The sequence below is a fragment of the Cyrtonyx montezumae genome, unplaced genomic scaffold (assembly GCF_038088225.1).
Source record: "Cyrtonyx montezumae isolate F1298 unplaced genomic scaffold, pur_monq_1.0 scaffold_13, whole genome shotgun sequence".
NCBI classification, from domain to species: Eukaryota; Metazoa; Chordata; class Aves; order Galliformes; family Odontophoridae; genus Cyrtonyx; species Cyrtonyx montezumae.
The window spans coordinates 14,392,039-14,418,416 of record NW_027071859.1 but is presented as its reverse complement, the minus strand read 5'-3'; the positions used below and the strand labels follow the sequence as shown (position 1 = coordinate 14,418,416).

At 41.5% G+C, this 26,378-nt stretch overlaps 1 protein-coding gene across 2 annotated transcripts in view; it reads left to right on the top strand.

Moving 5' to 3' along the window:
* The first annotated feature begins 2,769 nt into the window (after positions 1-2,769).
* The window catches only part of ASAP2 (ArfGAP with SH3 domain, ankyrin repeat and PH domain 2), an 89,589-nt gene continuing 65,980 nt past the window's right edge, over positions 2,770-26,378 (top strand). For both annotated transcript variants that reach the window (XM_065730718.1, XM_065730717.1), the window contains exons 1-2: positions 2,770-3,109; positions 25,192-25,264. In XM_065730718.1, the coding sequence (XP_065586790.1) occupies positions 2,984-3,109; positions 25,192-25,264 (199 nt within the window). In that variant the 5' untranslated portion in view covers positions 2,770-2,983. The remainder of the gene's footprint in view (positions 3,110-25,191; positions 25,265-26,378) is intronic.

The following is a 26,378-nucleotide window of genomic DNA, read 5'->3' as shown; positions in this document are numbered from 1 at the left end:
CGTTACTGCAGAATTACAGGCTACCACATGTCAGTTGAACCACTGTCACCGTCTGTGTACACAGTCTTGGTTTGTGGCCAGTACAAAGCAATTCAGGTTAGCTTGGTCCTCTTAAAAAAATAGGAGTTGACTAGTTTATAAAAAAAACAATACTTGGAAATTATCTCATTATATGAATGCATCTCATACATGAATGCTTATAGGGAGAAATGCTGAGATATTTGATACTCAGACACACTAACAAAAACAAGCGATAGCTGGGACATGGAGCAATTGTGACAAATTGCTGTCATAAAATGGCAATAGAAGCAGTAGGCTCCCCTAACTTTTCAGCTTGGTATTACGATTTGAGGTCTTCTGGTAAACCTTCCAGAATGAACTAAGTGCATGCCTTTGGCTCCAGGATGAAGGAGAGTGAATGAAAAGCAGTCTGTCTGTCATGGTTTTATGATTTTTGGTACTGGTATTCCACATCATAACATCATGTAGTGCATTTAGAGTTAAAGAGTTAATGCTCCAGCTCCGTGGACCATCGATAGTTCCAGGTATGCCTGTCTCAGAAGAGAAGAAGAACTCCATTCCCCAGAGGACTTTGCGATGCTTTGCGTTCTTACGTGTTTACGCTCAGAGGGAAAGATAAAAACTGTCTGCAGTCACGGGACTCTCTCTTCCCTTCGGGACCGAGCTCGGCAGTGGGTGTTTGTTGCAGCCGTCCACCTTCAGCGTTAGCGTAAGGCCTTCGGTTTATCGGACACTCTCTCTCTTGCTCATTTTATTTGATTCATTTGCCTCAATTCCAATTATATTATATTATATTGTGTTATTTTCCTTTCTGATATCTTATTTAGTAAATTAGCTTTCCTCCTCAGATCGTTGCCACTGTTTTGTTCCTGGGCCCATCTCCCTTCTCCTTTTTCCCTTTCCCCTTCCCCTTCCCCGGGGTGTGGGCCCGTGGGTCCCCTGCCTCAATTGTCACGGTACCGGGTCGAACTGTCCCGCAAACCGGTGACACTGTCAAGCAAACAGACAGACCAAAGTACCTAACAGCTTCATTGGCATGGCAGATTTTTGAATCTATTAAGTTACGGATCAGTGAATAATACTGCAATCATGTAACCTAACCTGCTGCATAAATATAGTCTATAGAACTTAAGGCCTCATTGTATAAGGATACAGTCTCAGATATCTCAGTCTCACGTACTATCAGACAGAAGATGCAACTGCTAGAGACTGTAGATTTGGACTACATCAGATAGAGCAATTCCAACATGGTAACATCCAGTATTATTTACCTCTCAGACTCCATGCTTTTAATCCCTTCAAATTCTACAAGTAAACATGCCACAGTGGAAGACATGACAGATTAAGAACATCAGTGTTTACTAAGTTTAGATGATAGTTTGAGGTTAGGTAATGCTCCAATGATATCACTATCAGCTGATACAGAAATGAAGACGTAACATCACATTATTTTTAGCAAGAATGAGTATTTATACTAAGCCTGGTCATAAATATTGTCGACACAGACAAGTTTAACATGTTAACGCTGAAATACTCTATATAAGCCTGCTCTTCGTTAACTAAAATATGCACAAACCTTAACAAGGAGAAGGAGTGGTTCATAGTACAACACTGTGTGGAGACAGAAGTGAAAATAACAGTGGTGCTTTGTAGGAGAGAAAAAAAAGAAATTCCCAGGGTGGAAAAACTACTAAGAGTTGCAAAAGGAGAGCATAACCACATAGCCACCATTTATTCATCTGCTTTGCTTCTATCAGTAAAAGATATATGGTTTACAAACCTCATCATTTGTGTTAAAGGAGAACTTAACCACAGTGCCAGCTCAAGGACTGCCAAGGGTACTGATATCCCCTTAGGTCTGCAGTTGTTGACTTGGACACTTTACAAACGCGGCACAAGAGTACCTGCCTACTCCTCTGAGCACCCTGGGGAGTTTTAAATCACGGTAATAAAGAATTACTCATTGAAAGTGATTAACTTCATCTCCAGAGGGGACTCAGAGGTGTCTGGAGGGTTTCTAAGCCAAAATACAGACCCACAAAGCTTTCTGTGCTCCCAGGCGGGGAGTCCCAAGCGCTCTGAGGCCAGGAGCATTCACCACTGTAGATCGCATCGCTGTTATGCACGGTGAGCACTGTGACACCTCATGGCACCACTCTCCTGCCACCTCAGTGACAAACCCGACATCTGGGGCTGATTTCTGCGTTTTCATCCTCAATTCACCACTGCGGCTTTATATAAAAAGACCAAAGCATTCACTCTGACGGCGCCGCTTCCTCTCCCAGCACAGAAAAAGCTTTCTAAGAAATGAGATATAAATGTTAACACGGTATTTTCGCGCGCACCTCTTGGGACCGCGGCAGCGCTTCTCAGTCATTCCCTTGGCTACTTTGAAACCGCACTGCAAACCACGGCGAGGAGATGCTACTGACACGCGTGAGGGGCAGCGCACCCGCCTCCCACCCTCGGCCCTGTGCCAGTTGCTGTTGTTCGATCTCAGGGCGGGACGCGGCCCTGGGAGCGCCCGCCCCTCCCCTCACACTGCCCTGGGGGGGGGGGGGGGGGGGGGATCGAGAGGGGACCGCCATCTTCTGAGGGCGGGAGTCGGGGGGCGGCAGGAGCCCGCCTCCGCCCTCTGTGTGTGTGTGTGTGCGGGAGGGCGGGCTGCGAGGCCGCTCCCGCCGCTGGGCGTGTGCCCGGTGCTGCGTGACCACGCGGGGAGGAGACGGAGTGTGGGTGCGGGGAATTTCCTTGTGCGGCGGCGGAGGAACAACGCTGCGCTGCAGCCCGCGGGGCGGGAGCTGCTGCCGCCGCTGCCGGGCGATGTGAGGGGGGAGCCCCCCTCCTCCCCCCCACCCTTGGCCCTCCCCTCCCCCCCGGAGCCGCCCGCTCTCTCCCCCCCCCCCCCCTCCTTCCCCTGTCTCCTCTCTCCTCCCCTCGCCCCGCTCATCCCCGCCCCGCCATGCCGGACCAGATCTCCGTGTCGGAATTCGTGTCCGAGACCAATGAGGATTACAAGTCACCTACCGCCTCCAACTTCACCACCCGGATGGCCCAGTGTAGGAACACGGTGGCGGCCATCGAGGAGGTGAGGCGGGCAGCGCGGCCCCTCGGCCTGGCGGCGGAGAACAAGGCGCTACCGGCACCGCCGCTCCCTCCCCGCCCGACCCCGAGCGGGAGGAAATGGGGAGAGGGGGGAGAAAAAGGGAGGGAGAAAGGCCGCGCCTCGGCCGGGCAGGGGCAGCGTGGGGACGGGGGAAGGCAGAGCCTTCGTCTTCCGTCCTGGAGAACCGCTCGGTGCCGCCCTGCTCTTGGCTGGGGGGCGGCCGGGGGCTCGGCAGCCTCTGCGCCGTCCTTGGCGGTGCACCTGAGGCGCTCGGCCCCGCTGCTTTTGTGTGGGGGAGAGGGCTGTTTGTTTTCCCGAAAGAGGTTGAAATGTGTCGTTGAAGCGGGTTATGGCCAGCCGTGCCTGGGAGGGCGGCTGCCAGCAGCCGCATGAGGCGCGGAGTTCTTTCCCTCCCGTTTCAAATCGGACGGAAATGTGGGACAGGTCTGAACACAGTGCATTCCTCATCCCTGCCGTACGCACACAATGAGCCGGAGCGGCTCGGTGTCTCCATTCCCCCAGCGGCTTCCCTGAAGTAACTTGTGGGAGGGGGATCGTATTTGTGGTGCGGATTAATCTCCCCATCTACCTGTTACATCAGTTCTGGCAGTGCGTTCAGCACGCTTCTTTTGCAGTAAGCACGTAGTCTGAAAAGAGCCTCTTCAGCAAAAGGATCTTGCCAGTAGTCAGTGTCCCTTCTTACAAAAGAGCTGCCACCAGCGATGGATTATTACCAGAACAAAACCCAGGTTAGGGGTTTAAACGCCCTTTTCAAGCTTTTCCTGTTTTGCCAGTTCCCAAAACCACTAATGCGAGGAGCTGAATTCAAAATAATCTGCGCAGAAGGAATTACTGTTTTGTTCCCGAGGTAATTTTCTTCCATGCAAGCTTGCACTTAAGTGCCTGCGTTTAATTACATGTTGTTAGCCTGATAGTCCTAAGATCAACAATTCTGTATCAAAGGTAACTTTTTCTCAAAGAATATTTGTAGTAGTGAGTCATTAAAGTTGCGTGGTGGAGCTGCCTAGTAATTGATTGACACAAAATGTGATTTAGTGTAAGCACTTGGACTAAAAGCAGTTTTGCTAGAATTAGAGATTCTTATCGTGGGTTTCACAAATTCTGGTCTCGCAGTCTCAGTTTCTTAGGCTGAATAATTGCATGAATGTCACATCATTTCTAAGAGGAAAACATGGAAGAAAGTTTTTGCTTTTCATGTCTGTTTTCTTTCATGCGCATTTTCACATTTCATTTGCACAGAAGTTTCTACATAATGGCATGAAATTTATAATATGTATCTTACAGTCTTTTAAAAATTCAACTCAGGGAGCTGCATCTTGAAAACTTCTTTAACATCAGAAGAATGATGTGCATTTGAAGCTTTGAATCAGTGGGATTCCTTTCTTACTTAATCTGCCTGCTTGGCTTTGGTGTGTGTATGAGGTGCTGGTACGCCACTGCTTGGTTTTTAAAGGAGCTCAGTCAGGATGTCGAAACTTAGTTTGTATCTCTGCATATTTCAGATATTAGACAGTGCTTGCTTAGATACAAAAATTACGTTTTGTGATAAAGATGATAACAAATGTGCCTTACAGACCTAAGTGAAGTTTGCACAGTGGCTGAGGAGAGATTGCGTTAGCCATAGCTTTCTTAATCTTATCGATCTATCTAGCAGCTTTGGCAAAAAAATCAGCAGTTGTTGCCTATTCTTACTGCTGTTGAGAGCGTGTGTTTAAGTGTGCTGATTTTCTTTATGCATTATCAAGAACAACAAACAAATTTTCATGGTTTCAGAACTGTGAAATCTCTTTTTGTACTACTTAAGTTTGGAAATACTGAGGTCTTTCAAAGTAAAGCACCAGGTTTTTCAGGTTAAATACGACCTGTTGATAAAAATCTGCTTATAAATTGTGTAATAGAGAAGTCAGCATTCAGCACATTTTATTTTTGTTTTTTCCAAAAGGCCAAGCAGGAATTAGCTCATGGGGTTGTTATGAACAAGGACTTGAAAGGAATGCATCTAAAACTGTGCAGGTAACACAGGGAACCCATCTGCATTTCCAGAGTCACGTACTGTAAAGCATCACTTTGCAGTGTGCTCTGCTGCAGTGTACAGCACAGCTCTGGAAGCTGGGAGGTTTGGCTCTGCCTGATTCAGGGATTGTGTTGGTCCTTTCAAACTCAGGATATTGTATGATTCTCCATGATTCTGTAGTTAATAGGTGAGCTGAAAAGTTACTGGCTGTTGGCTTTGTGGGTGGATTGATTTTACCAAGTGGCTGAAGGTAATTAAGTTTTCATCTCCCAGGGCATTGAATACATGGTTGGCATGCACGTTTTCAGCTGGAGCTCTGTGCATGTGAAAACCAAAATAAATTCCCAATACTGGTAAGTTGTAGTGTTTTGTGGATGTCCCTTAGCTGTTTTTCCTCATAGATCTGTTTATTCTGTGCTGCACAGAGCTGCTTTGCACTCCCTTGCAGCAGAGATGCGGGGCGGTTGTGCAGCAGCTGTGAGATGGTGGGACTTCTCAGCCTGAGTGCACCTCAGTGCAAACAAAGACAGCTGCTTCCAGATCCCGATGGGAAGCTTTCTGCACTTATTAGTGCTGCTGGCTACCAGTTTTGTAATTCTGTCTTAGTTAATTAGTAGGTATATAATAGTGTCTTAAAGGTTCAGTTAATGAAGCCTTGCTTTTGGCAATGAGGTGGAAGAGGCTTGTTAAGATAGGGGATCAATAAGATGTTGGACAATTACGTGTATCGTTTACCAGTTATGTCTCTGTGGGCAATGGTATTGCCTTAAATCAGTGTTTCCTGAACTTGGATTAACTGACCCCTTGTTGTGGAGTATGATTGATTTTTAGTGCCACTGGAGAATACCTGGATTTTTCTGTTCTGTGTGATTGTGTGGACCAATGACTGATGTCTGATCACAGCTCCTGAGATCACCAGGAGTGCCATGCCTATTGAAACACATAGAAAGAGAAGCTGATCATTCCCTGCCAGTAGTGGGAAAGAGACTTGGAAAGGTGTGCTCTTGGAGTACGACGTGATTTTGAAAATAAAGGAATCGTGTAATTTCTGCATTGTTCTCAAGCAAGGATGTTGCTTAGCAGAATGATGGGAATCTCTTCAGCTACTAGCAAAACTGCGTTTCAAGTGAGCAGGCCCTTACAGGTTACTGTTTAATCTTTGCATGTATGATAATGACTACAATTAAACAAGTTTTGATACAGTCCAGGGCCCGGTCACATGGCAGGGGGAGGGGCTGCTTGAGGTCAGTAATCTGGTTTGACAAATGCCAACTTCTCAGCTTACTGGTTTTGTTAAAGGTCTCCCATTATCACAGGATCCAAAAATGGATAGTGAATGTTCTTAAGCTACGAGTGCTTAAAAATCTGATTTTAGTACTATTACTTGGAATGTGCACTTCTCTCTTTCAGGTGCTGTAAGTTAAACAAAATAGTCCCTAAACTGTAATGAAGCCTGACAAACGATTCTAAGAGCTGTGATCATTAAATATTTTTTGAAATGATTACCTTGTTCATTAAATCACTTAATAGTATCTAGGCATGCCACTGTATTTTGAGGCATGAGTTAAGTCTTACAATAAAGACTGGCACTAAAGCCCATAAAAATTGGAATTATTTATTCCTACTCTGTTTCTTGTGGTACAGTGCTTCTGGACCAAGAAAGAAGGGGCAGGGGAGCTCTTGTTCAGGCTACTACATGAATAGAGAGTACCAGAGGATTGAGTTCTGAGGATATTTCAATCCAAGTCAGGATTTCAGGCACAATGCTTACCCTGCCTATTTAAACTTCACTAGAGCTGGGATTTCTCTAGAAAGAGTGGAGAATGGAAACCCTGACAGAAGTTTAATAGGTTACTGGAACACCTTGTCTCAGTATAGTAGCACTTGCTACTGTGACGAGTGTGTTTTTAGTAGAAAGGACAAATGTGTGGTAGAAAGTTGGAGGAGATGCAAGCCAAAGGAGTGTGGGGGTAGGCAAAGGTAGTCTCAGTTGTTTGGATACAAGTAATTCAGTTGTTTCGGATCTATTTAAAAGCTCTTCTCCAGTGATTTCTATATAGTCAGTGAAACTAATGTTAAAACCAAAGCTGTAGTTTTGCGTTTGTACTTGCCTCTGTTCTGTTGGTCCTCTCCCATGAGATCATTCCACCTTAGTGCGTTCATCAATTTACAGTTAAAATGATTTATATATTGATAAATTTCAGTCTTTGAGATGTTGTGTATCATTTCAGTATCAAATCCTTTCCTTCCTCACTGTCACTTACAACACAAGTTTTTCCATCAGAGCTCTGAACACCCACATACCATCTAAGATAGTCCCACAGTTTTCAGCTGAAATTCAGAGGCACTAGGGATCAGTTCTCATTGAACTCCATGCTCTCTTGTACGCTAGAATTTTTAATCCTCCCTGCTCTGTTGTCTTTCTGCAAAGCTAATGAGGGCAAGAGGTAATAACATCTTGGTAGGATCCGTGAGTGAGAGACTGGATACCTGCATTCATATGCATGTTCTGAAAAGTTATACTTGTATAACTATATGGTGTATTTTTGGTTTCTTAGGTCTTTGAGACTGGAGTTCTCTCACACTGCTTTCATGATATTCTCTTCCTTTTGAAATCTATGTGAAGAAAACATTTTCATCTATTTTTGAGAAGTAGTAGAGAATTGCACTTCTTATATTGCATTTTGGATAATTTGCTACTATTATCTGTAAACTCCATCTTTGTGCTCACTGTGAGTTGCTCCTTCTAGAACATAATTGTGTACTTCCTTTTACCTCACTGCCAAATAGAGCTCCATAAACACAGTGTTAAAAACTTTTTTTTTGTATTCAACTTCTATTTCCTTTCTGTAGTCATAATTTTCTGTCATCTGCATCAAAAGATGTTTCTGGGAAAGTAATTATGACACAAATGGTGTTATGACTTAAGGAGGATTGTTGGTTTTTTTATTATTATTTTCTGAGAAGAAAGGGAGGATGGAAGTATGGGAACGCAGGAGTCAGGTTGCAGGTTTTCAGCTGGAGCTCTGTGCTTATTAACAGAACTTAAACCCTGAACATGGCAGACAATGTGCAGTCAGTTAAAACCGTTTCAAATTACGTAAACAGATTGCTGCATACCTTACCTTGGTGCACCTAGTGGGGCATCTGCTTCTTAATACCAAATGCCCCTTTTCCAGTGGGAATGTCAGTGGAAAATATACACGTTTCCAAAGTGTTTTATTAACTGTGGCTTTTGTCCTTGGACATTTTCTCTAGTGCTGTTGCATTCCTCAGAACCAGCTTCACTGCATTTTCTTCCTTTTGGTGATAAAGGAGAGTAGACATGGAAAGAGGCTTAGATTCTTTCTGCTAGATTTAATCCACCTTTGCTTCTTCTTATCTTCCTGTTGTTCTGTGTACTGTAACTACAGCAGTGCTCGGTGAAGGCGAGGCCTTCATTTTATAAGGCGTTAAACAGTCACAGATCAAAAGCCTAATCCCTGTCCCAAAGCACTTAATGGTCCACATGTAGAACAGGACATGGCTGATGAATAGATAGCAGAATACAGGAAAACCACTGTGAAGTGGTTTGTTTTTATTCATATGCATTAGAGTAGTTCTTCATGAATGTTTCAGATCAACTCTTACCCTATTTTTTTAATGGTTTTAACCTTCCATGTTTTCTGCTGTGTGCGTGTGTGTACATATACACATAAAGTTACAAGTCATTTTAGAACTCATACACCCCAGTCTCAGCCTTACTGCTGAGAAATCATGCTGTCAAACCCTGTGCCCCAAAAGTAAGTAATGTTTACACCTGTAGCTTTAGAAAAGTTGGCCCTAGCCCCTTTTCAGTTAGCTGTTCTTTCTGTTATCTTGGTAATCATTAGAGATTCCCCATACTTCATTGGAATTTAACAGTCTGCTTATCTCTCTTACTTTCTTAAAATTGCCTTGGTACAGAGATTACCATTGCTTTGTCCTATCTCCAGGAGCTTCATGGACTTGCCCTGTGGCCCAGCCGTGGAGCCAGGCTTTAGAAGGGGTGAGGTAGCCCTGTCCATGGTCCTACAGACACAGACCATCTCTGGGGCTGCAGCCAGCTGGGCTCTCTCCAATGGATGGGGTAATGGCAAGAGGCCTCTTTTACCTTCAGTCCTCGCTGGCTCCAAGTAAATGTTATATTAAATGAAGGTGAAAGAGAGGGAAGAACCTTCTCCTGTTGATAAGAGGTTGGAGGGAAAAAATAAAAGAAAATGGGAAGACAGGGACACTGACTGGGTAAAAACTTTCTGCGGATTTTTCTGCTGTAGGAGTGTCTTCCATCTCTACTTTCCTTCCCATTGTATGTAAATCGATGTGCATAGCTCAATAGTATTTGTAGATGCTGTAAAAATAAGCATGATAAGAAAATTACCAAGCATGTATTGATAGAAAAGCATGAATGTGTGATTCTGCGAAGGAAGTGTGTGCTGGTGGCTGGGGTAAGTGATTGGAGGAGGCAGAGTCGAAAGTGAGGAAGAGGTGACTGGTGTTCCCTGCTTGTGAGTGTTAGAATCGAAGACCATTGTCTTACATTTGATGCAGAAATGTTATTACAACAACTGGGGAGAGGTATGCGTTGCAACGGAGGTGAACTGAAAGGTTTTTCAGTAGTATGAGGAATGGATGTGATTGAGGAAGACTTAATTTGTCAAGACAGATTCTTTTAATAATAAAAATTAAATGATGAGATAATGAAGTATTGTAAAGCAAGAGGCTATGTGCATGTGTAGTAGAAGTACTGTGTGGGAGGGGTCAGCGTGGTTGGTGGTTTAAGACAACCTGTTGCTTATATGGTTGGGCTGTTTGCTAACGTCACAGGCATCATGGAAGAGGGCAGGGGGAAAAAATAAAGAGCTACGTTTCAGCCACATTATGGTTGGGCATCTGTGGTTACAGCCAGGATGTTCGTTTTCACACAGGGAAATGTGTAGGAGCAGGAGATTATACTGTTGTGAAGCAGCAGTCAAATGTGGATGAGACAGGAAGCAAGTGAAGTGTTTGTTAAATCATTAAAGGTTGTATCATTGTATATTAAAAACAAAACAATCCAAAAAGTTGTATTCAGAAAAAAAAGTCTCTAAACAGAGAGCTGGTGAAATCAGAACTGGAGAGTTAATTTACTAAAGAATGAAAAACATATCACAAGACAAGGCAAAATTATGGGAAAAACTATGGTCTTGGAAAACATGGAGAAGAATGTCACAAATGAACACTATCCAGAGTGGGGAGAAAAAGATTGATCAGTAGAGGAAAGTTGTGTGTTTGAAGAGAGCGTGTAAAGGAAAAGGGCAAACTTGTAAAAGTCAAGTTTCTAGCTGTAGCAGCAGGCAGCACAGGAAACAAAAGCATTCTTTAGGCACACAGGGTTGTGAGGAGACAAAGGAATGCTGTGATAAAGGTAATGCAAATGTTACCAAATCTGACCGAGTGCTTTGCTGCAGCTTTCAAACTCAAAGTGGGAAAGTAGGGAGAATGGAGAGAAGAGATGGAAATGCAAACAGCAATAAACAAGACTTTGATCTTAAAGCACTTAATTCGTTGGGGCTGGTTAACTTATTTCCCAGGATTCTGAAAGAACTAGGATATTTACTTGCAATCCTGATAAATCCTCTGAAGACTGAGATGATACTTGATTTAAGCACATAGGGGCAAAAAAAAAAAAAGTGGGAATGGAAATAGAAGAATAAATAATTTCTGCTAATAAAAATTATTGCAATAGATGCAGAAATGCAGACTATGGCTGTTAAATTGAGGAGAGAGATTTTTATTCAGATACTCAAAGTATCCCTGGCTGAGCAGCAGGCTGGTAAAATAACCAGATCTTCTTCAAGCTTCCAGAAATACCTGAAAAATAATGCAAGCAACTATCAGCAGAAACTGCCACTGCAAGAGGACTGTACTTTAACGTTTGCTTTGGGTTTTGAAGTTGTAATGAGTTGTGTGCAAACTTCACATTGGGAGAAGTTGTGAATGAAGGGTTCTGGGAGTTTTTCAGTATGCTGAGAAGAATACACCAAAGAGATTAACAATGTTTGAATTCACAGACGATCAGAAAATTAATGTAGTTGTTATAAATTGTTTTTAAAGAAGATTTAACAACTATTTTGAAGTAGTGCCTGATCTTAAACTCATTTTATTTTCTTTAATGCTTTGATTATTGAGACTCATTTAAACAGTGTGTTGTGGCCTCCAGGTACAATATAGTGGCTCCTTCTTTACTCTTTCCCTGGTGCTTACCGTTTCTTAGGAAAAACAGAACTACTGAAAGCCATAATTTTAAAGCTTGTAGGATTTTTTTTGTGTAAGGTTAAAATCCCTGCTTTACTGTGCTTCATCTGAGACTTCTTAAACCCGCCTGAAAAATGTAGATGAAGATAGGGAATAACACAAGTTCTGTGTCCATAACCATTGAGTTTACTGCAAGCTGATGGTAGAGTGATTTCTCTTTTTTCCTCCAGTCTTTCTGCCATTGTCTCACAATTGTTAGCAGCAAGCTCAAGCTCTTCTGTATTCAAAAGGTTCACTGTATGCAGTTGTTCTTGGTGGGACAGAGACGTAAGCTGGAGGAGATTTTGCTGTTAGATACCAGATTTGCCTGTGATTAAGATGACAGTCAGCTTCTTTCATTTGGACTAAATCCAGACTTCTTTCACTAAATTACGTCAGTATTGGAATTAAGGGGAGGAGAAAAATGTGGCTAGCAAATGACAAAATGGGAATGCAAGAAAAAGTGAGACTACAGATGAAACATGTAAGAAGAAATATGAGGATGAGTAGAAGAGGAGTGAAGAGCAAGAAGATGAAGTCTTGATTGGGAGAGATGGGGAGCAGAGGGGATCATCTCTAGCAGCAGAAGCACTGTGATGGTGTGTGTGTTGTGGAGGAGGGTCAGGAACTGACATAGGCAGAAGCATTAAGAAGGGGAGAAGGAAATGTATCAGAAGTCTAAGGAAGTTCAGAGAAATAAGAATTGACAGGAACTGCAGAGGAAGGGAGAATGCGTCAGTGTTTCTGCAGAAAGTGGGGTGAAGGTGGCAAACAGCAAGCATGGGGAGAGGGTTAATGTGAGGAGGAGTGAGGAGGTGGGCAGGGAGAGTAGGAAAGGAATAGTGATGGAGAGTGATAGCTGTGATGCAGCCCACCTGCGGTTTGGGAGCGTGGAGGAAGAGTTGTGTGCTACGTCCAGAATGTGGGACATAAAACTAAGTATTGCACAGGCTCTTAGTTGTGTGCATCTTAGAGTTAATTGTGTTTGGATACAGAAAATAATTTTCCTTATGGGGGAGAGTTTATTGATGAAGGAACTGAGATACAGTGCTGTAAGTGAATGGCTTTGTTCTTAGGAGCAGTGCTGCTTTGCAGGAAATAAGCTTGGGTAGTGTGATGTACTTTTCTGTCTGAAGTAGGCTTTGTTTTCAAGTGAGTAGGTGTTGGGGGAAGTTTGAAAAATTAGCTTCTTTGTATAGGTGGGTTCTGCTCACTGTACTATGTAAGTGACGTTGTGCAGTGAAATGTATTTCTTTAATAGTTGGCCATAAAAGTTAACATGATGGAACATACAGTATAAATTCTACCACCTGAGCTTTTAAACCAAGAAAAACGAAGAATTGAGAGTGAGAGCTGAACCCGTGCTCCCTGTTGTTTCAGAGCAGTGTGGTGTTGGCAGGTACCTGCAGACTGCAGACCCCTCTGCTATCCCTGATTAAAGATCAGATTATCAATGTAGTTCTCGTCTGAAATGTATCATTCTGTCTGGGCATTATGCTAAGTATGCATGTAGATACATCAGAGCAGCAAAGTGATCAGAACTGGGCAAATTACATTTCTGAAAGCTTTGTTCTACATTTGGATATGAAGGCAAAATACTGAAGAGATGGGAACGTTTGTGCAGATTATTTTCTCGTGTTTTATGGTTTATGTTCTTTGTACAAGATTTCTTTCCTGGATATGCAATTTTAAGGAAATTTAGACCGTAATTTAGGGAAGGCGAGTTAGAAACAAATGCATTTCCTAATCATTTTAAGCCCCTTCAATCAAACGGGATTACTGTTTGGCTATAGCAATTGGAGTGGAAATTTCCTTAGCACATGCAAGCACAGAGCCCCTTCTCTGTTATCACACGCAGTACAGATTCATGCAAAGCACATGTTTTTAATCATTTGTTTGTTTTACAGTGCTGTAGGTGTGTTACCCAACAAGAAAAATAACGGCGGAGTCCTCCTACATGAGGAGTTTCTTGTAGGGTAGACATTAGTTGTGCTGAAAAGAGTAGCATTACAGAGGCAGTGAAGTAGTAAATCTTCTGTAAGCTGCTTTTTGTTTGGTTTCATTCATTCTTCTGCTTAGTTCGTTCTTTTCTGTTGCTTTGCTGCTCTCCTGGTGGCTGTTGGTGGCTGACATGCTTTTCGTATCAGTAGTTTTTACCAGTTGTGCATGGATTTGGTGATGGTGTAATGTTATAGGTGCTGAGACATACAGGTTCAGGCTTTTATCTCATGAGTTTCAGACACGGAATGGGTAGCTGGTTCCTGTTCCTCTGGATGTTAAAGTGCTAGCTACTAAAATGCAGGCCTAAAGTGCTGATAGGCCTGCACCTGCCTCTGTTGCTGCAGCTGGGAAGGCAGAAGTTGTTCAATGCTAGGTAGCTGGCTATGTATGAATTTATCTTCCTGGTGGTCAGCGGTGGAAGAAAGTCGTGATTAATCCATCTTGTAGATATCTTCTGTGTATTTGAACTCCCTAAGAAATTCTGCAAAGGTCACACTGTTGGAAAGGCTTTTATTTTTACATCAAATATGATGTAAATGAATAGGTTTTCTTTATCTACTATTGGATGCAGCAGCAACTCTGTGAATTAAGCATCGTGTACGCTTCTGGGAAGCTGTCCTCAGTGGCAGGAATGCCTGAACCGTTAATTTTAGCTGCACTTAAAGCTATTGGGACTCCAATTCAAATGATTGTTTTCAAGAGTGCAGTAATGTCCTGAGATCTCTCTCATTGAGCACCTGAAATTAATGATGGTTTGGATTGATTCTTCCATTTAAAAACACATTCCCAAAAGGAAATTAAGAGACTATTATTTTTATGGATTTATACAACAGAAACTCAGGCTCTTCACAGATGGTTACAGCATGACAAAGCATCAACAAAATGAAATGAGAGCAGTTTTTTTTTTTCTAGTTAACCCATATAAGAAGATATTGATGTTATCTAATGTTTGATTGGCATAACTGGGCCAAACTGTTATTTGCATTAGCTGCTGTTAATTGTGCCATCATGCAGTTATTTTTTCATTGGAAGAATTGTATTAATCTTGAGAGACCATGCAGAGGTTTTCAAAGACAGTGCACTGCGCTACAGAGTTTAGAGTGAAAATTACACTTAACGTCCAGAAGCTGCTATAGAAATAATTCAATAGTATTTCAAGAGAAAATGAGTTTTATTATTGGGCAGTGTATGTTGGGCAGTGTATTTAATATGAGAACTGGCAAATTAAACAGAAAGATTAACTATAGAAAATGCACTACATTGTAAAAGGAAGTGACTCATCAATAAAGAAAACTAAGCTGTAATTGTTAATATCGTAGAATCACAGAATTGTAGAGGCTGGAAGGGATCACTGTAGCGATCATCTAGCCTGATCCCCCTGCCAAAGCAGCTCCCTAGCCCAGGTTGCACAGGTAGGTGTCCAGGCAGGTCTTGAATGTCTCCAGAGGAGAAGACTCCACCACCTCTCTGTGCAGCCTGTGCCAGTGCTCCGTCACTGCACTGTGAAGAAGTTCCCATAAACTAGGGAGTTTGTCTGCCTAACACTGACTTTCAGAATGGCCACCTTGTATGTACATGTGTGCATCTATCTATACATATACACACACATACATACATATATCTACACCAAAGTTGTTTGTAATACAGATCTTCATTTCTGTTGAGAAGCTCTCAGAGGCTTGTCAAGGTGAGCGTGCTGTATTACTGTATGCTGTGTTCTATTCTTGGGTAATTTATTGTCCCTGGAATTACTTGATAAACTAAGAAATCAGATTCAAAGAAGATCTGGATGAGGAAGGTACATTCAACCTCACTTCATGACTAATGAAGATATTAAAGAGTATCTGTCCTAGCACTAACCCCTGTGGGATGCTGCTCGTCACTGATCTCCAGCCAGGCATTGAGCCATTGACCATTGCTCTCTGGACTCAGTCCTGCAGCCACTTCTTCATCCAGCGAACAGTTCACTCATCCACCCAACAAATCCATATCTTTCCCATTTGGAGAGAAGGATGTTGTGGGGTGCCATGTCAAAGGCCTTACCGAAGTCCAGATAGATGACATCAGTGGCACTTCCCTTGTCCGTTGATGCAGTGACACCATCAAAAAAGGTCACCAGGTTGGTTGAGCAGGATTTGCCCTTGGTGAAGCCATGCTGGTTCTCCCGTATCACCTCCCTGCATATAGCTTCCAAGAGGATCTGTTCCATGGCCTTCCCTGGCACAGAGATGAGACTTGACAGGTCAGTAGTTCCTGGGTCTCCCAACAGTTGGACTTCGAATCATGAAGGGCTTCAGTGGATGCTGACAGCAGATAGAGATGCAGATGTGAGGCTGGAGAAACATTCCTGCAGGGTGAGAACCAGAGCTTTTCACTGTGGATGAAGAGTCAGAGAAGTTAACATGGCTGTTCAAGACAGCAGTCAGCTGAGCTTCATCTTCAGAAGTGTTTTTGAAAGTGTGTGATTTTATTTTACATAATGATGTATCATAGATTGTTGGAGCCTGTACTATTTAATAAGTGGATTTGAGTATCAGCAGTTAGTGCAACTGGAAAATTAAACGCTAATTAAGTCAGGGAGTTGTATGTACACACCTTTTGTTTTAAAAATGCTCCATTGTAAAGAAGTAAATACGTCGAGTGTGTTACTTTGCTTATGAGATCTCTTTAAAACTCACTCGCCTCAGATTTGGAAGCCAATAGCTGCAATTATGGTGGTAAAATTGTAAAAAGAGAAACTGAGACTGTATTACTGACTGTAAAATAAAGAGGTGGATGTGTTCTTGAGAACTAGTTGGCGTCAGAGGTCTCCATTCTTTTCTCTTAAGCAACGGGTGTCATTAAACAAAAATGCTTGGTATCTGCCCCCCCTTGCTTAAGTGTCTGTCCAACTTGATACAATGGGAGAACACCTGGAAACTGAATTAGTAGGCACTTTTTTTGCTTAGTGTGTAACAGTATCATGTAGAGACTTGTCGGGACAAGGGCTTTGTAGGTTCTTAAGGTCTTGTTCACGATTTCTCTTTATTGATGGAGAGATTTCTGAGATCACCTGTTTGACTTCGTACAATGATTTAAATAAAATGCTGTGTTCAAGTGTGTTTGTGTGGACTCTCCTTCTGTGGAGATATTTGAGACCTGGCTGGACGCATACCTGAGCGACCTATTGTAAGGAGCCTGTGTTAGCAGGGGGGTTGGACTCCATCTCTTGAGGTCCCTTCCAACCCTTGAGGTTCTGTGATACAGCAGTGTCAAATTTTCCCATCTTTTACCTCACAGTAGAATTACCTTCTACTTACAAGTGTAAATTTCCCAGAGCAATAGTGTTACCTCTTTTCATTATACATACCCTTAGCTATATGTACAGTTGTTTAGAGCTTAAATGCTTACTACTTTTTTCTGCCAGATAGATCAGTGCTTGTTCAAACAGATTGCCTTCTGCTGGGCCCACAAGAACCACAAACCCAGATGCTGGAGAAGTATTGCTTTTGTGGAAAGGGGCTTTGAGTGACAATTCTGCATTAAACCTCCATGCTTTTTATTGCATGTCTGTCTCTGGCATGTCTGTCTCTGCTTTCATAAGTAAGTATACATGTCTCAGGCCTAAGACTTCATGTATGATTTATGAATCAACTGCCATGGCTATAATAGAATATTCTGGAACACTCCTTCACATGTACTTTCCAAATAAAGAAGTCACTCAAAACAAAACTGAGTTGAGTATGTGGGACTTGTGTCCCAGAGAGTGCGTGTGAGGCTCTTTTCCCACCCTTGTGTCAGCCCTCTTGGAATGTGTCAGGTGGGCAGAAGCTGGAGAGGAGCTGAAAAGGCAACTAATACACGAAGGAAGGAAATGACATACAGAGAATGGAAAGAGGATTTTGGAGTGGGATGACAGAACTTAGGAAGCTTTTTACCACCTCCTGTAACAGAAAGATAGATTGAGGGTAGCAGTGCAGAGAGTTTTTGATAGAAAAATAACAAACTGAGAATGCCTTTGAGCATCTCTGATCTTCTGACAGAGAGATATAATTACAGCAAGGTATGTATTGCCTTTAAAGGTGCACCAGAAACGTCAAAGATGGTTCTTACTGGTACAGTCTGAGTGTTCACAACTTGCTGTTGTTGCTGTATAAATAAGTGGTCTGGCTAAGCACAGGAGCTGAATTTTGCTCTGCCTCTGCTGTAATTGTTTGCTCACTTCTCCCTTCTGTACTAGCTGCCTGTGTTTCTGCATCCTTTTGTCTCTGGGAAGGCTGTTCCTATTTGTGTTCAGCATTTGCAGCAGCCTCTGGCACTGTTATTTATCCTGAAATGCTAGAAGGTGTGAAGTACAGAGTGATTTATGACTGTTTTGTAGCACAGTACTTTAATACAAATTACTGAAATTGAAGATGAGGTTAGATTTTGCTTTAAAGATAGAGTGGTTAGAACTGGTGTTTATACTGGATTTAAAAGAAATATTTTATTTGTATCTCTGTTAGTTAAATGTGCAGTATGGGGAAAAGCACATAGGATCTTTCTCCAGGATTATTTTTCATATGATTTAGGGATTTGTTTGCCAAAATGTTGTGATTGCTTCGGTAGGACTTATGTGATCTTTTTGTTATTGTTCCAATTGAACCTCCCCCCCGCCTCTTTTTTTTAAAAAAAAAAAGAGAGAAAGAAAGAAACATTGGTTGAGACTTCTTTAAAATTTGGATCCAGATGACCAGAAATCACAAATAGTTAATTTTAGCCTTTCTAAACTGAAACTTCTGTGGGTAAGAAGAATGGAATGTATTAGAGACTTTCAAATGTTTTAAGTAAGAAAGGGAGCAAAGATGAAGGCCTCCTCCTTCTTCCTCCCTCGCAGCTTCCCTCAGCTTGCTGCGGTGCAGTCATCAAAGCGCTCAGGCTGGGCTGCGGAAAGGCAGCTTGACTTTGCTCTTGCTCTTATGTGGAGTTAGAAAACTTGGTTTCCTGTTTCTCTGGAGAGTATAGCCTGTTGGGCCACGTAGTGTTTTTTGGTTGTTTGTCTCAGTCTTTTCTTAAAGTCATTGCTGGAATCTAGCAGATTATCCTGGGGAAGGATGTATGTGGGCTTTTCTTCCATCACTGCCCCAGAGAGAGGGTACTAGGTTAAACAGGCTGTTGATTTGATCCAGTGTGGCTATTTTTCTGTTCTTCTACATATATTCTCTGAGCCATAGAGATATAAGGCACTGGTGCAAGTGGACTTTCCTAAGAAAGAGATTCAGACTTCTGTAAATTTGGCACAGGTGTTTGCACGCTTCTGGCTTCCAAGTGACCATCTAACCTGTAGAGCCCATGGGCTGGCCGCTCGTCCCACTACTGCCCCGTTGTTTCTGTATCCTTCCATTCTGTAAAAGGTGCCAAAATCTTGAGGATGTTTACTCAGTTTGTTACTTATTTTCCTCCTCCAAATAAATATAATAAAAATAGAACAGTTTGTTTTCACCCTGCTCCACTGAAAAGAGCAAGTAACACATTCGTTTCTCTGTTGTCAGCCTGAAATTTACTGAATATATTAATTTGAACCACCCTCCCTTCCAGAAGAAAGAACGCTTAGTGTTGTACAGTCTTACTGAAAGAATGCAGATTTTTTAGATTAAAGCTACTTTTGAAAATGTGAGGCTAGTCTTTGGGAAGCAACAGTAAGTGTTTGAATGTTGTATTTCCCAGGGGGATGAAATCTTCCTAGATGATGTGAAATGCATTTGAACGGATTTATTATTGTTCTTATTTTAAAGTCGCAGGACAGATCGTGGTTCATGACAAGGTTGTAGAATAGCATTTCAGGAAGTTTCATTAGCCTAGTGCTGATTTCTTCCTAGTAAGGTGGGTTTGGTTCTAATTAGCTGGCACGTTTCTTTGTTCAGAGTGGAAACCTTTGAAGCAGTTAAAATGGAAATCGGCCTTTGGCAAGTGAAACTGGACTTTGTTCTTATGGGAGGAAAAAAGCTGTGCTACTGATCACTGAGCAGTAGTAGCCCAATCCGTCTCTCTCCAGCGCTCATTTTGAGAGCTGTGTTTTCTTCTCTTTATTTTGGTATGTTGGCCTCTTGCCTCTAATAATTAAAGGCATACACATTGCTAAATTCTCATCAGACATGTTGAACTTGGGAAAAAAGCCAAAAAAACAAAGTGATTTGAATTGGTTCTTCTATAGTCTGTATGCACGGGCCTCACAAGTTCATTCACTTTAATGTTACCATTTTGACATTTTCAATCTGTGGCATTCCAAGTACCTAAAGCTGATGTTACTGAATTCCTTTGGACACATTACTGATGTGTTTTCTCAAGTGTATTTGTGATGGGCGTCAAGATGTTAACCACATCTGGTTAGGAAAAAAACCTGCAATTTAAAAGGAAAGTCTTTTGTTGCAGGGAATGTGTGTGTGTGCATGTGTTGTGTGATCATGTGCACAGGGGGGTAAAATGAGTTGAAGATAGTGAGGAAAAAAGAAGGGAAAGCACAGGTATTTAATCTGAAATAAATGCACGTGTTTTGTTTTCTTTTTCACCATGTAGTCATTCTAGATTGTAAGGTATAATGGCACAGAAATATGATGTGTGGAAGAGCCTTGTAAGGGATAAGCTTTGCATTTTGGAGAATACTGATGTACCAAGCTTGATTATTAATTTCCTTGTGTTCATTTATTTTAATTCAATATTAGCTCTTATTTAGAAGCCTTGAAATTTGTGTCAAGAGAACAAGATCCACTGTGGTTGCTGTTAACATGTTGTTTTAGATGGGTCAACAATTTGTTTCTCAGAGGATTTCTATTTTCTCTAGGTACACTACAGCAACACAACATAGGTGCGATATAAAAGAAAGTGTATCTGAGAGCAGTTCTCAAGGTTAGCATTAGAAATCACATAAATGAACAGAAGACATAAATACTGTGTTCGGAAAAATACTGTGTTGACAAGGGCATTGTCAAGAAGTTTGCTTTGTTTCAGTTCATGCCACATATAACTAATTCTACAACAGAGCTGCTTCTTCACTAGTGTACTGTATCTATAGAATGCTTTTTTTTTTTTGTTAATTGAATTTGTTCTTACTATTTTTAACAAAAGGGAAGTCAAGGAAGTCTGAGCCTTTATCAGTGGAAACTGAGTATGAGCATGAAAATAATTCATATGTTCTCTTTGAGTATATTGTGCTGGAGTAAACATGCCAAAATAAACACTTGCCATAGAGGGAGGGATGTTGGACTTAATTTGAGTCAAAGCTCGAAAGGTTAAATGAGAGGAGAAAATGATCCCTCCGTATGAACTAAATGATTGCTTTTCTGCTGGCTCAGAGGTTTACAGCATTGTAAATGGGTAAAAAAAAAAGAAAAGCTGGAATATGCAATGTCAGAAGCCACTTCAAATTTCAGTGTTTCTGGCACTGCATGGGAAGTGCACACAGCAGTTGATAGAGGAGAGAGCAATATGTGTATGGTTGAAGGAGGAGAGAGCACGTGTGTGTGCGTGTGTGTGCACGTCAGTGTAGAGTGTATGCATTTCTGAATGGAAATCACAGAATTGTAGTGGTTGGAAAGAATCTCTGGAGGTCATCCATCAGCCACCCTGCAGGTTCCCTGCGGCAGGTCGCACAGGTACGCATCCAGGGCGGCTTGGATATCTCCTGAGGAGACTGCGCAGTTTCTCTAGGCAGCTTGTTCAGTGCCCCACCATCCTCACAGCAAAGAAGTTCTTCCCTGTTTCAAAAAAGTTTCAAAAAATAAAACTGCAGCTGTATTTAAACTCATTTCTTATGGTAAGATTTGGACAAAGAAAAGGATGAGAAAATAGGAAGAACAGTACTAAAGACAAAGAGCTCACATTTTAAAATTCTGTACTGAAATGTGACTCCTTTGAATCCTGAGCTGTGAGTAGGTGTATCTCACTGGAACAAAAAGCAAGCAAGGCAGATCCCCTTCCCCATTTTTAGGACTATAAGCATACTATTAGTGACTGGAAATGTTTCAGTGTTTCATGCATCAGCCTATAGACATGTACTGCCACTCTAAAATGACATGGTATCAAAAGATTTCACAGAGGATTGGAGGAGTAAAAGAACCCTCCAACGAGGGCAAGTCTGGCTCCTTACCGCTGTAGGAACTACCACAGCAATCCTTCATCAGTTTATTCAGGCTCCTCTTATGATGGCCTGGTACTTTTTTTTACCCTTCATTCCCAGGCTTTCCAGAACTGGATTTGTTTTCCAGATTTCCAGCTTCAGTTTGCTCATGTGCAGCGTTTACTCAGCTGTCCTTATGCTAATGCTAGTTTTCAGCTTAGAAGTTTGTGAGTGCCTATCCCTTTTTCTTCTCAGTTACCATCAGGTAGGGTCCTTTCAAGTTTGGAGAGATCATGGTGCAGCTTGTCTGTCAGGGTACCTGAACAAGTGTAAGGTGTGGGCTATTGGTGCTGTATCAGAATCAAACCGATTGTCAGTTCTCGAAGTAATAGACCAGAGATCCTTTCCGAAAGGGATCTATTCTTCCTTCACGCTGTACTTTTTAAATTTTACTTATAATCCCTATTGTGCAATGAACCTGCTGACTCCCTTTGGCTCCAGGCATGATGTAGGTTTTCTGTAGCTTATTCTGCACAACCTAATTCCAAAACCAGAACAGTTTGAGAAAAGCATTTACTTCCATTCTGTATTGCATATACTAATGGATGAATACAACATCTATATCACATCCTATTTTGTGCATGTAATTTTTCTGGAAGTGTTTGTTAGACTGTCACTTGCACTGATTTGGAAAGACAGGTAAGCTGGTCGGACCAACACCTAAACCAAAATGCTTATTCTCCCTAATTTTTTGGCAAATGGTCTTCCAGTTCATATATGTATTGTGCCCCAGGTGAAATGACTTTGCAGTCTTTGCTGCTTGATTTCTTACCTGGTAATGGTAATGTCATATCAGTTATTTAAATCAATGATAAAATACTAACATTCTTAAAGAATGAAATGTAATTTATTTTTCTGACAGTCTTATTTGTTTTGTCCATTACAGTATTCCTCTGGGTTTCATATCAAGTGCTTTCTATCACAAATTACTTCAGTTCTTCACTTTTTCATTTTCAGCTGATTTAGAGAAGTAAGTTGAGTCCATGTTACCCTTATACAAATTGAGGATGGAGACTTTGCTACTGGAAGTAGTCTTCTGTGCTGTTTGTGGCTGAACACTTGAACAGAAGCTGAGCGAAGTCTTCAACCAAAGCCAGTGTTTCTTCTCCTGGTGGTGTTCCCCGTTTTGTTTCAGTCATGTTGCTTGTTTCAGTGTCCACAACTCAGCATCTGCTGTCACCTTAGAAGTGAGGTATCACTTTTCAGACAAACTGAACTACTTGGTGTATTTTACTGTGCTGAAGGAATGTATGAAGGAAGGTTAAGACTAACGTAATGCTAAGGGTGAGAAAAGAAAGAGAGCACAACAATAAGTGCTTGCTGCAGTCAGGTAGCCATTTTTTGTAATTCTTATTCAGAAATTATGTTGGAGACTTTCTTCAGCAGGAGCACCCAGGTTTGTTGGTCATTCTACTTATTCCTGCTTTTCCCTTGCCTTCTCATCTGAGTTGATCTGAATCCAGCTGAAGAAAGTTTTTCTCCGTATATCATTTTGAGGACTGATCACTTCTCTGCTGTGGTTTACCACTTGTCCTCACAAACACTTGTGCAGGAGCAGCTGAAAGGACAGAAGGAATCCCAGACAAGCCTGTCCTGTCTGGCTGGAAAATGTTTGCCAAACGATGGCCTTAGGTTTTGTTTGCTGTGTCACCTTCAGTCATCTCTAGAGGTTTCCTTTCTGACATGCGTGTTTCAAATGTTTATGTGAACCGACTGCTTGACATTGCCAAGATATTCAGATTGCCAGCACCAGTGTGTTAGGGCATTAACTTTATGTTCTGGTGCATAGTCCTGGAGAAAGCAGGAGTCAGGAGGTTTTGGCGAGCCAAAATGATGACTTTTGTTGAAGCGCTAAAATCTTCCCTTAGTGAGAGTCCGTGCTTTCTGATGGATGCTGTCATGGCCAGCGTACCTTTAGGTCTGTCGGTAAGCCTCACCACAGGAGTACCAGTGGTTTGTAATTCATCCAATGCATTTATCCTTCCATAACTAAAGTGCAGGCATTAAATAATTTATCAGCTGCACATACAAATTTGAGGCTTAGCTGGGAACTGAGTGTTAACTTCAAAGTCTTTGGCCACCATCCTTCTCCTTGGGCCATTAATTGTGGTGCTTGTAGTTGGGGATGGTGCTTTCTTTTCCTTTCCAAGAGAGTAATTGCTCTTTGATGAAGTCACTGATGAAATTGTCTTTTGTCTGTGATCAGCTGGTTGGATGGGTGCTCTGCTGAGGTTACTTTAGCAGTGGCTTAATACGCAGTGAGGGCGTTACCCTCTGTGTTTCCATGCAGGCAGGTGACTGTTTTGACCCTTGAGACTGCTCTGTATACTGATTTGTTTAATGGCAGCAATTGCTGAGCAGATACCTGTGTGATTTTTATGGGCTTTCTTAGGGATTTTTTTAAGACCACCACAGGTGATAATGTCTCTGTACTTTTTCTAATACATTTCAGATGCAAACTGTAAAAACTCCGGTGGTCATAGCAGTACTGTCACACTGTGGTAGGAAGACAACACTGAAATTTGTGCATTTCCACAGAATGCTGTAAAGATGTTGCCCAACTATTTGTGATCTGAATTGATTCACTTTAAGAATACTCCTTTAATTAGGATGGATAATCTTTCTGTTTGCATTCTGTATGTTGAGATGGGTTCCTGGGGACTGACTGATATGCATCATTTGTCTTGTACAAATGATTAACAATGAAACAACAGTAGGTTGTTTTCGTTGCTGTTGCAGCTCACTGGAACCTTTTGAATGAAAGCTGCTATGAGTTTTGTGCTTTCTGTTTGCTGTTTTAGCATGTAGCATGCTAAATAGCTCTTGGCATAATGTAATTTCTTGGTTTTGGTATTGTTCCTCAATGAAGCCCAAGCTTGGGAATTTGTGTTTAAATTTTCTTGCAATTTTGCAAAGGTTTTTTTTATCTGCCTGTATTTCACTTTAGTAAGCAAAATGGTTGCTTGCTTCCACTTCTTGGTTTCAAATGAGTTGATTATAAGTGCTTGAGGATTCTGGACAGGATTTAAATGTGAATTTTATGTTATGTTGGTAAAAGCTTTTCACAGTGTCAAAAAAACCAAGTGGCACTTTTGAGAGATTTTCAATTTATTTTGCTCAGCACAGCAGTCACAAAGTTAATATGATTGGGAATGCAATTAATTAGCTGAGTTATTCAAGAAAGCTGAAATTAAGTTTCATTTTTAATAGTCTGCCTGGAGAAGTGATTCTGCTTGTTTCTTCAGCATCATATGTCAAAACATACGACTGGCTGAAACTATTTTAAGAAAGCTTCTTTAATAATTTAACATAAGAAGATATTGTATAAATACTTTCATTTTGGAATATTAAACTATTAATAAACCCAGAAGGTGCTGGGTATAAATCCGGTCACCATGGAAGGAGGAAATATGTATCCTTGTGAACAAAGGGACAGAATGGGTTGTACAGGTGGGGGTGGGAGCACTGTCATATAATTTAATAATTACAGAAATAAAATTAACTAACGTAATTCTGTTATAAGTACGGAAAGTTTCTAGGGCGCAGATTTTACCGGAGGTCAATCCAGTATTTCACATTAATTTTTTTTTTCTATTTTAGGCTCTGGATGTGGACCGAACTGTTCTCTACAAAATGAAGAAATCTGTCAAAGCTATAAATGTGTCTGGTCTGGGTAAGTAGCTAATAACTTCTGGTTAAGCTGTACTGGTGAAGCTGAAGGCGTGGTGAAACAGTTGGTCTTCTTAATGAAACAGAAAGTTACATGGGTAACTAAGAAAATAAATAGATACGTTTTAAATAGCAGTCTTGAACTAGCTGCATAGTGAGATCAGTAACAATAAAATTTTGTGAGATAGCTGAACCTGCCATACCAAACTGATATGAAATGAAGGCCCTTCCCCTTGCTCAGGGCTACCTGCTCTTTCTGTCACCCCTGCTGCCTGGCAGAACTCTAGATGGGATTTTCAGCATGCATTAATATACATATGCCATTTCAGGTGCTCATCTAACCCCAGCTGTGTTGATTTCACTGCAAGGCATGTGATCTGTGTCCTTGAGGACATGAGGGGGGAAGCAGGGTGTGTGTGGAAATGATCATTTTTGGCAGTGATAGGAATCTACACCGACTTAACTGCTTTTATAAACAGCCTTTCTGGTGGCTCCCAGTTTTGTTTGTTGAGAATTTCATTTCAGGAAAAAGCTGATGAGCTTCAGTTTGTTATTGTCATGATGTGTTGAGTCAGATATTTCTCTGACAAAAGAGATAACAATATGAAGAACTATTACTGTGTGTACTTTCATATCTGCTCCAATCTCATGGAGTTCTATGTGTTTATCTTTGAAAAAATAAATGAAGCTTTTGTTTTTGTGGATCAGCAACAAGAAGAAACAACGTTTTGTTCGTTTTGGTTCTCATCTTGCAGTTCATAGCAATTAGAGATAAGAAAACCTATAATATATGCAAAATAGAAAGGGCTGGCTATTTTGGAGAGCCACCAATATCTCACAGAACTTATGAGTATGTTGGTGTTTGGATATAAAATTATAACAAGGACTACTGTTGTGGTGTAATTAGGATAAGCTAATTGAAATTCTTTCTTGCTGAAGCTTATAAAGCTGTTATCTTTGGGTTGTTGAGCATCCAGTTTAAGATTAATCTGGAGCTGTGTCATCTGTTACGTGTTTGTTTGGCATGCTGTGTTCTGTTGTTTTTTGTTTCTTGGTAATTTTGGGGTGCTAGACTATGCTTCCTCATCAGTGTATTTCTTATAGTATCACAGCAAATC